This window comes from Nicotiana attenuata, unplaced genomic scaffold (genome assembly GCF_001879085.1).
Source record: "Nicotiana attenuata strain UT unplaced genomic scaffold, NIATTr2, whole genome shotgun sequence".
In the NCBI taxonomy this organism is placed as follows: domain Eukaryota; kingdom Viridiplantae; phylum Streptophyta; class Magnoliopsida; order Solanales; family Solanaceae; genus Nicotiana; species Nicotiana attenuata.
Window position 1 is genome coordinate 69,006 of NW_017670510.1, and position 9,326 is coordinate 78,331.

The 9,326-nt window shown below is 37.7% G+C and overlaps 1 protein-coding gene across 1 annotated transcript; it reads right to left on the bottom strand.

Annotated features, from left to right (window-relative positions):
- Positions 1-6,596: 6,596 nt before the first annotated feature.
- LOC109240394 (mavicyanin-like) lies at positions 6,597-8,855 on the bottom strand. Its single transcript, XM_019407021.1, has 2 exons — positions 8,592-8,855; positions 6,597-7,135 (listed from the first exon to the last, which is right to left on the bottom strand). Exons 1-2 carry the CDS (start codon positions 8,758-8,760, stop codon positions 6,753-6,755), a joined length of 552 nt encoding a protein of 183 aa, XP_019262566.1. The 5' UTR covers positions 8,761-8,855; the 3' UTR covers positions 6,597-6,752.
- Between the last annotated feature and the right edge of the window lie 471 nt (positions 8,856-9,326).

Below are 9,326 nucleotides of genomic sequence, written 5' to 3' on the forward strand. Positions count from 1 at the left end.
GTTGTCTTGCCTTTATTTGGACTACTTGACTCGTGTTGATTCCCTTGTTATTGACTTGTGTAATTGTGGGATCGTTGCTACATGTTAGTTTTTTCTTTGTGAACTGTTCCCCTTATGACAGCATTCCTTTTTGTGGTTATTCCTTGTGAGTTGGTCCTACCGTTTCATCGTGATTTACAGTTCTTGAGTTGACTTACTTGCCGTACCTTGAATTATTGTCATTGTTGTTGTTGTACGTGTTGTGGTGTTGTACGCGTTTTCTGCCGTGCTGTATTTGTATTCTCTTTGGTTGCGCTACATATTTACTTTGAGACTACGGAACGGTATTCCGGGAAATCCCCCAACACATTTTGAGAATTTAAGCTCCGTTCTGCAGTGTAAGGTCTTGAACGACTTGATATTATGTATATCGACTTGCATGCATGGTTGAATTTAGTTACCGGATGGTTCAGAGTTGAATTGGGAGAAGGAATCGAGTTTTGGAAGCTTAAGCGGTGAGAATTTGACTGGAATTGGACTTTGGAGTAAACGGCATCGGAATGGGTTTTGGGTGATCTCGACAGCTTCGTATGGTGATTTTGCACTTAGGCGCACGTCCGGAATTATCTTTGGAGGTCTGTAGGGTAATTTGAGGCATTTCGGCGAAAGTTAGAAAAGTTGAACATTGAAAAATGGAGAAGTTTGACCCACAGTTGTCTTTTGTGATATCCGGGTCGGAATGATATTCTGAGAGTTAGAGCAGCTCTGCTATATCATTTTGGACTTGTCTGCAAAATTTGGCATCATTCCGAGTTGATTTGATAGGTTTCGGCGCGAGTTTTGGAAGTTGGAAGATTTGAAAGTTCCTAAGTTCGATTCATGGTGTGATTCGTCGTTTCGACGTTGTTTGATGTGATTTAAGACCTCGAGCGAGTCCGTTTTAGGTTATATGACTTGTTGATATGCTTGGACGGGGTCCCGAGGTCCCCGGGTGTGTTTCGAACGAGTTGCGGATAACTTTCCATGGTTATGGGAAGGCTGAGTTCTGGTGTAATCGCACCTGCGGTCCCTGGGCGTAACTGCGATGGTCGCAGATGCGAAGGAGGAAGCACAGGTGCGAGAGGAGTTGGTCTGGGTAGTCTCCGCAAATGCGTAGAATTGGAACGCATGTGTGGTGCCGCAGGAGCGGATCCCCCTGGGCGCAGAAGCAGAGTGGAGCACAGGTACGATTGGTCAGGCGCACCTGCAGTTGCACAGATGCGGTTAAGTTGGTCGCAGGTACGAAAGTCCTGGCAGAATCATATAAGTCGAGGCTTTGGCAATTTCTTCATATTTTCGAGTTTCAAACTTCGGATTTGGGAGCTTCTTTTGGGGTTTTTCAAGCAAATCGATTGGGTAAGTGTTTTCACCTAGAATCTAACATATTCCATGATATTCTTCATTTTTATCATTTAATTTGTGTTTTGGGTTGTGAAAAATGTTGGTTTTTGAAGAAAGTTTTCAAATGAAAAATCATGATTTGAGTGACCAAATGGTATCGGAATTTGATAATTTTTGTATGGTTAAACTCATATTGGAATGAGTATTTGGATTTTGTAAAATTTGTCGGGTTCAGAGGTGCGGGCCCGGGGGTCGACTTTTGGACCGATTTTTTTTGGATTTTGTTAAAGATTGAGACATTATGATCCACAATAGTTTCTGATATGTTTTATTTGTGCTTTGAAGTTAATTTGGTTAGATTTTAGCCGTCCAGAGGTCTTTTCACCCGAGAAGTGCATCTTAGAGTATCGGTTTGTCGTCTTTGAGGTAAGTATCTTGCCTAACCTTGTGTGGGGAACTTTCCCTTAGGATTTGAGTCTTCTATGTAGATTGTAGTTCGTGTACGCGAGGTGACGAGCGCGTGCTCGGACTTATTTGTGGAAAATTTGCCTTTTAGGGTTCTTAGGTCTTTATATTCACTGTGTAGGAATGTGTTCTTGACATGGCTGAATTTTCTATTTACTAGTTTCACCTCTACATGCTTAATTGGAATTAATTGCTTCATGATTCACTCTTCTTGCCTAATCGACTCCTATTTGACTTAACTGAAGACTTTCGCTTCTCCTATTGTCATGCTATCTTTTCATAGCTACTTGTCTTAATTGGGAATTTATCATGGCCTCCTCCTATAATTTTTTAGTCTTAAGTGAAGCTATGATCATCTTTCTTTAATTGAATTGTCGGATATTCTCGTATTTGTTCGACCTTAAAAAGAGCTTAAATAATCTATATCTTTGTTGACTTGCCTTTATTTGGATTATTTGACTCGTGTTGATTCCCTTGTTATTGACTTGTGTAATTGTGGGATCGTTGCTACATGTTAGTTTTCTCCTTGTGAACTGTTCCCTTTATGCCAGCATTCTTTTCTGTGGTTATTCCTTGTGAGCTAGTCCTACCGTTTCATCGTGATTTACAGTTCTTGAGTTGACTTACTTGCTATACCTTGTATTATTGTCATTGTTGTTGTTGTACGTGTTGTGGTGATGTACGAGTTTTCTGCCGTGTTGTATTTGTGTTCTCTTTGGTTGCGCTGCATATTTACTTTGGGACTACGGAACAGTATTCCGGGACATCCCCCTGCACATTTATGTTTGGGGCCGGTCGTTTTGAGAATTTAAGCTCCGTTCTGCGGCGTAAGGTCTTGAACAACTTGATATTATGTGTATCGACTTGCGTGCAGGTTGAATTTAGTTACCGGATGGTTCGGAGTTGATTTGGGAGAAGGAATCTAGTTTTGGAAGCTTAAGCGGTGAGAATTTGACCGGAATTGGACTTTGGAGTAAACGGAACCGAAATGGGTTTTCGGTGATCTCGACAGCTTCGTATGGTGATTTTGGACTTAGGCGCGCGTCCGAATTCAGAGTTGGAGGTATGTAGCGTAATTTGAGGCATTTCCGCGAAAGTTGGAAAAGTTGAAGTTTGGAAAATGGGTTTGACCCATAGTTGACTTTTGTGATATCGAGGTCGGAATGCGATTCCGAGAGTTGGAGCAGCTCCGTTATATCATTTTGGATTTGTCTGCAAAATTTGGCGTCATTTCGGATTGATTTGATAGGTTTCGGCGCGAGTTTTGGAAGTTGGAAGATTTAAAAGTTCCTAAGTTCGATTCATGGTGTGATTCATCGTTTCGACGTTGTTTGATGTGATTTGAGACCTCGAGCGAGTCCGTTTTAGCTTATATGACTTGTTGATATGCTTGGACGGGGTCACAAGGGCCCCGGGTGTGTTTCGGACGAGTTGTGGATAATTTTCCATGGTTTTGGGGAGGCTGAGTTATGGTGTAATCACACCTGCGGGCCCTGGGCGCAGGTGCGATTGTCGCAGATGCGAAGGAGGAAACGCAGGTGCGAGAGGAGTTGGTCTGGGCAGTCTCCGCAGATGTAAAGAATTGGAACGCACGTGTTGTGCCGCAGGAGCGGATCCCTGGGTGTAAAAGCGGAGTGGAGCGCAAGTGCGATTAGTCAAGCGTACTTGCGGTTACGCAGATGCGGTTAAGTTGGTCGCAGGTGCAGAAGTCCTGGCAGAATCATATAAGTCGAGGGTTTGGCCATTTCTTCATATTTTTTGAGTTTTAAACTTCGGATTTGGGAGCTTCTTTTGGGATTTTTCAAGCAAATCGATTGGGTAAGTGTTCTTCACCTAGAATCTAACATATTCCATGATTTTATCTTCATTTTTATCATTTAATTTGTGTTTTGGGTTGAGAAAAATGTTGGGTTTTTTTTAATTAATCCACTAGGCAGTGCCTAGGGCTAGTTTTTATTTATATATAAAAATAAGCAACACAGTGTCATAAGATCCTAAATACAAAAATATTGGTTTTTGAAGAAAGTTTTCAAATGAAAAATCATAATTTGAGGGACCAAATGGTATCGGAATTTGATAATTTTTGTATGGTTGAACTCATATTGGAATGAGTATTCAGATTTTGTAAAATTTGTTGGGTTCCGAGGTGCGGGCTCGGGGGTCAACTTTTGGACTGTTTTTTTTTTTTTGGATTTTGTTAAACATTGAGACTTTATGATCTGGAATAGATTCTTATGTATTTTATTTGTGCCTTGAAGTTAATTTGGTTAGATTTGAGCCGTCCGGAGGTCTTTTCACCCGAGAAGTGCATTTTAGAGTATCGGTTTGTCGTCTTTGAGGTAAGTATCTTGCCTAACCTGGTGTGGGGGACTTCCCCTTAGGATTCGAGTCTTCTATGTTGATTCTAGTTCGTGTGCGCGAGGTGATGAGTGCGTGCACGGAATTATTTGTGGAAAATTGGCCTTTTAGGTGTTTTAGGTCTTTATATTCACTGTGTAGGAATGTGTTCTTGACATGACTGAATTTCTATTTACTAGTTTTACCTCTACATGCTTAATTGGAATTAATTGCTTCATGATTCACTCTTATTGTCTAATCGACTCCTATTTTATTTAACTGAAGAATTTCGCTTCTCATATTGTCATGCTATCTTTTCATAGCTGCTTGTCTTAATTGAGAATTTATCATCACCTCCTCCTATAATTGTTTAGTCTTAAGTGAAGCTAAGATCATCTTTCCTTAATTGAATTGTCGGATATTCTCATATTTGTTCAACCTTAAAAAGGAGCTTAGATAATCCATATCTTTGTTGACTTGCCTTTAATTGGGACTACTTGACTCGTGTTGATTCCCTTGTTATTGACTTGTGTAATTGTGGGTCGTTGCTACATGTTAGTTTTCTCTTTGTGAATTGTTCCCTTTATGCCAGCATTCTTTTCTGTGTTTATTCCTTGTGAGTTGGTCCTACCATTTCATCCTGATTTACAATTCTTGAGTTGACTTACTTGTCGTACCTTGTATTATTGTCATTGTTGCTATTGTACGTGTTGTAGTGATATACGAGTTTTCAGTCGTGCTGTATTTGTATTCTCTTTGGTTGCACTGCATATTTACTTTGGGACTACGGAACTGTATTTCGGGAGATCCCCCTGCACATTTATGTTTGGGACTACGGGACGGTATCCCGGGAGATCCCCCTGTACTAGATATTTACTTTGTCACTACGGAACGGTATTCCAGGAGATCCCCCTGCACTTTTATGATTTGGACTACGAGACGGTATCCGGGAGATCCTCTGTACATTTACGTTTGGGACTACGGGACGGTATTCTAGGAGATCCCCTGTTATTATCACTGTGTTCTAAGCTGTTGTTTTCATTGATCCTATCCCTGTGTAAACAGTATATGCGTTGTGCGTTCTTGTCCTTATGCTTACTAGCTGGTATGAACTATGTGAGGACACTTGCACAAGCATACACGTGGCTAAGCACCCTTATCGGATATGAGGCTCCTTGAGATTGCTGAGTATAGACGCACGCCCTTGTTTATTTGCCTTCCATGTGAGAATGACTCTTTTGGCTACGTGTGTTTTCAGTATGATTATGAGGTGTGATGAGGGCACAGGATGCCAACTGTTAGGGTTCAGGTATTGAGACTCGTATTGTATGATTATGAGATGAGGTGTCACAGGGTGACTTATATTCGAAGGATATTTATTTGAAAGGGTTATATTCGAAAGGTATTCATTTTAGAGAACTATTTTGGAAAAATATTTACTTGAAGGAAGTATATTTCGAAATGTTTTTATCAACTGAAAGATTTGACTAATTGACTGAAGTTGTTGGCTATGACCTAATGTGAAAAACTCTCGTAGTTGCTGAGTTATGACTTGTCCTTACTGTGTTTGTGGTTTCGAATTTGGGTTGTATTTCCGTTCCTTTTTATGTGCTTTATTATGGTGTTCTGCTGTTACTTGCTGTTTTCTTTCCTTATTGTAGTTACTGTATTGTTGGCAATATCGCTTAGTCTTCATATAGATATCATGTTCGGTTGTTTCTATACCTATACTTGTTTTGCTTATTAGACCAGTGGGTGTCTTGACTGTTCCTCGTCACTACTCCACCGAAGTTAGTCTTGATACTTACTGGGCACCCTGTGGTGTGCTCATACTATACTTCTGCACATTTTTTTGTGCAGATCCAGGTATTGTTTGATAGTAGCTGTGCGGACTCTTGCCGAGGAGACTCAAGGTAGCACTGCTACTGCGTTCGCATGCTTCAAAGTCACCTTCCTATTTTATATTCACACTGTTGTACTTATTTCCATACGGTTGTGTTTAGAAGTTGTAGCGAAACTCTATAGAGCTTATGACTTGTACTACCGGGTTTTGGGAATTATAAATTTTGTAGAAATTTCTGCTTCGTGTCTGTTAAATTTCATTTATTATAGTTGTATTTCAGTATGAGTTAGGCTTACCTAATCCCTAAGACTAGGTGTCATCACGATACCCAAACGGAGGGAAAGTTGGATCGTGCCAATATCGATCCCTCTCTATTCTAATCTTTGGTTAATTTACCTTTCCGTCTTTATTTTATAACAAGTTTGTCATTTTAAAGTCGTTTTTGAATTAATGTGTCGTTTTTTAATATCACTCCTAAAAGGTTAGTGTACACTGTAAGTAAAATGCAACATAATGTTTGTCTCTTATTTAAAGTCAGAAATATTCATCAAAGTGAAGATGATGCATTTTGAATATAGAATTTAACTAAGAATTGGCACAAAAACTTTAGAAAACTCGAGCTGAACCATAAAATTTCAAAGTTCTACCGACGCTAAGATTAAGGTAATAAATTCTATTTCACTGGTTTCCACCAATTTCAGCTAGACCTTCCAAATCCAAGCAATTCATTTTTTTTCACCTTGATTGTCTAGTAGCAACAAGCGACGAAATACATTGAAAATATGAGTAGCCCCAATGACAAGAAAAAGCTTGGGAACTGCAGAACTGATCCATTACTAGGGGCTGAATCTGGGGAGTTATGAGGGCTCAACGGCGCTGGAGCCAGAATTGCCGGTGGAGATGCGGCCGGGGAGGTTGTAGGAGCCGCCGAATGAACGAGGATTTCCACATTTTGACCAGCCTTACAATGGCCTGGAACGCTGCAAATGAAATAGACGTGGCCTTCAACATCAAGAGAGAACCATTCCTTGCCAGTGCTTGGGGTACCAAAAGGGGATGAGGCATTGCATGCTTGGAAAACCTCCTTTGTCACTCGTACCACATTATCATATTTTGGATCGAATTCAAACACTGCATGCCCAAAAAAATATATGTATTACTGGTAAAAAGCAGTAATCATCAATATTACTGGTGAGATTTTGTGATTTGATACTCAAATTGAAGAAATCTTGACATAGTGATTATAAGACTAAGAACCTGTTTGGCCAAGCTTGTGAACAAAAAGTACTTTTTTGAAAATTTAAGGTGTATGGCCAAAATAAAAAAGTACTTCCGAACAACAGCAGAAGTAACTTTTTTGCTTTTGGGGAGAAACTACAAATTCTAGCTTCTTCCAAGAAGCAGAAGCAAAAGCACAAAATTAATTTGTTCAAGTCAAAGATAACCTTATAATAAATTTATGTTTCCAAATTACCCCTCATTAATTTAAAATTTCTTTTCCTTTTTCTTTTTATTTCTACTAACATTTCTTCTCTTTTTTATTTTAATCATATTTTTATTCTCTTTCTCATAATCCTACGAGTAGATTTTATATTTATATTGAATGATGTATTTGATATTTTTAAATTATCATGTAAATAATAAGTAATACCAAACACTCAATGTTATTGGTTGGAATAACTATATTCTATATAGAAATTTTTAACTTATATTTTTACTTTACATTTTACATTTTAATTGAATTCTTTTATAATAAATATTGTAATTTATTTTTCTTTTCTAAATAATACTAATCGCGACTTGAACCTTTATTATACTTTTTCGTATTTTGATACTTAAAAGTTTTTTTAAAAGATTGGGAGCTTGCAAAAAGCACTACTCAAATGAATTGGTCAAACACAAAATGCTGTTTTGCAAAAATACTTTTTACAGAAACACTTTTGAACAAAAAGAACTTTTCAATATGTAATTTTTGACAGCTTAGCCATACAGGATCTAAGGATCCGTTCTATAGTTTACCTTGAAATTTGAGTTGATGGTAAAATAACTCCTAATGGAGCTTTTTTTTTCCTCTGAACTCCTAATGGAGTTTTTCTTTTCCAACAACTCCTAATGGAGTTCCTACAGGAAAATATTCCCCCCTAGAATAATATTCAAGTTCAAATTTCTGAGGAATATCTCCTCCTATATGACAATTATTATACACATATGCTACTCAGATTTTACAAAAGTTTTACATTTGTGGGTTCGCATTTCAATACACCCACTAATTCTCTATAACAATTGCTACATACTTAAATAACTGCATATATTTAAAACATTTCATTTATAGATGTCCACTGCAAGCAATATACATCCGTCACTTCAAACTAGCTACATAATTATTTCAATTTTTATAGGCTATTTGGAACTAATTTACCAAGTACATCTTATCTCCCAAAAGCACACATACGATAACTCAGCCCGCCAAAACTTAGGCATATGAAAATTTTTACCAAATACATAATTATTATAGCAAAAATGTAGAGAGCATAAGGTAGGCCAATTTCTTTTTAAAAATTAAAAATAGAAAAGAATAATGGCTTACGAAGAACATCTCCAACTTGAAAATGCTTAGATGCTGACCATCTCTTATAATCCACTTGCCCAGTGCTTGTCCAACCAGCAGAATCACCAACCTCATATATGTTTGCTTTTACTAAACCAAAAAACATGAACATCATTAACAAGAAAGAAACCACCACTTTCTTCGTCATTTTCAGATCAATCTTCACACATGAAAAACATTAATTTTTATTTATATAGAGAACAAATGTGGGTAACTTTTGGTCTAAAAGGAGCAGAAGAAAGAGGCCAACAACAACTTCCTTGAAAAAGAGGCGTTTCGGTAAATTCGCATTCATATAAATCGAATTCCTAGTCAAAGGAAAGGAAATACTTTAATTGAATTAACAACTTTGCCTTCTTCGGTACAAAACTTTCCTTTCTAGATTATCAGTTTGATATATATGACAAAATTCTCGGCGTAAAGAAAGTGTAATCAAGAGGACTTTTTGCTTATTTTTCCTCTTTGAATGAAAAGATAATTTTGCAAATATGGTAAATTTGTTATATTCCTACTAAAATATATATATCTTAATGTGGAAAATAGTATCATGCACTAAAAACAGCTCAATCTTTGCACAGATTCTTTGAACCCGATTATATCTGCATTTTTAAGAGAAATATAAATGAAAATCTATTCTTATGGCGTAAGAATCTGGAACCGCAATCATATAGGCACTAAACATACAACTACTTTTCATTTATGGGATAAAAGACC

Excerpts from the sequence above, each read along its gene's own strand:
- LOC109240394 (XM_019407021.1), bottom strand. The coding sequence starts at position 8,760 with ATGACGAAGAAAGTGGTGGTTTCTTTCTTGTTAATGATGTTCATGTTT. Across the intron at positions 7,136-8,591 it reads TCAAGTTGGAGATGTTCTTC|TGTTTGAATTCGATCCAAAA; the intron begins GTAAGCCATTAT and ends TTGGGCATGCAG.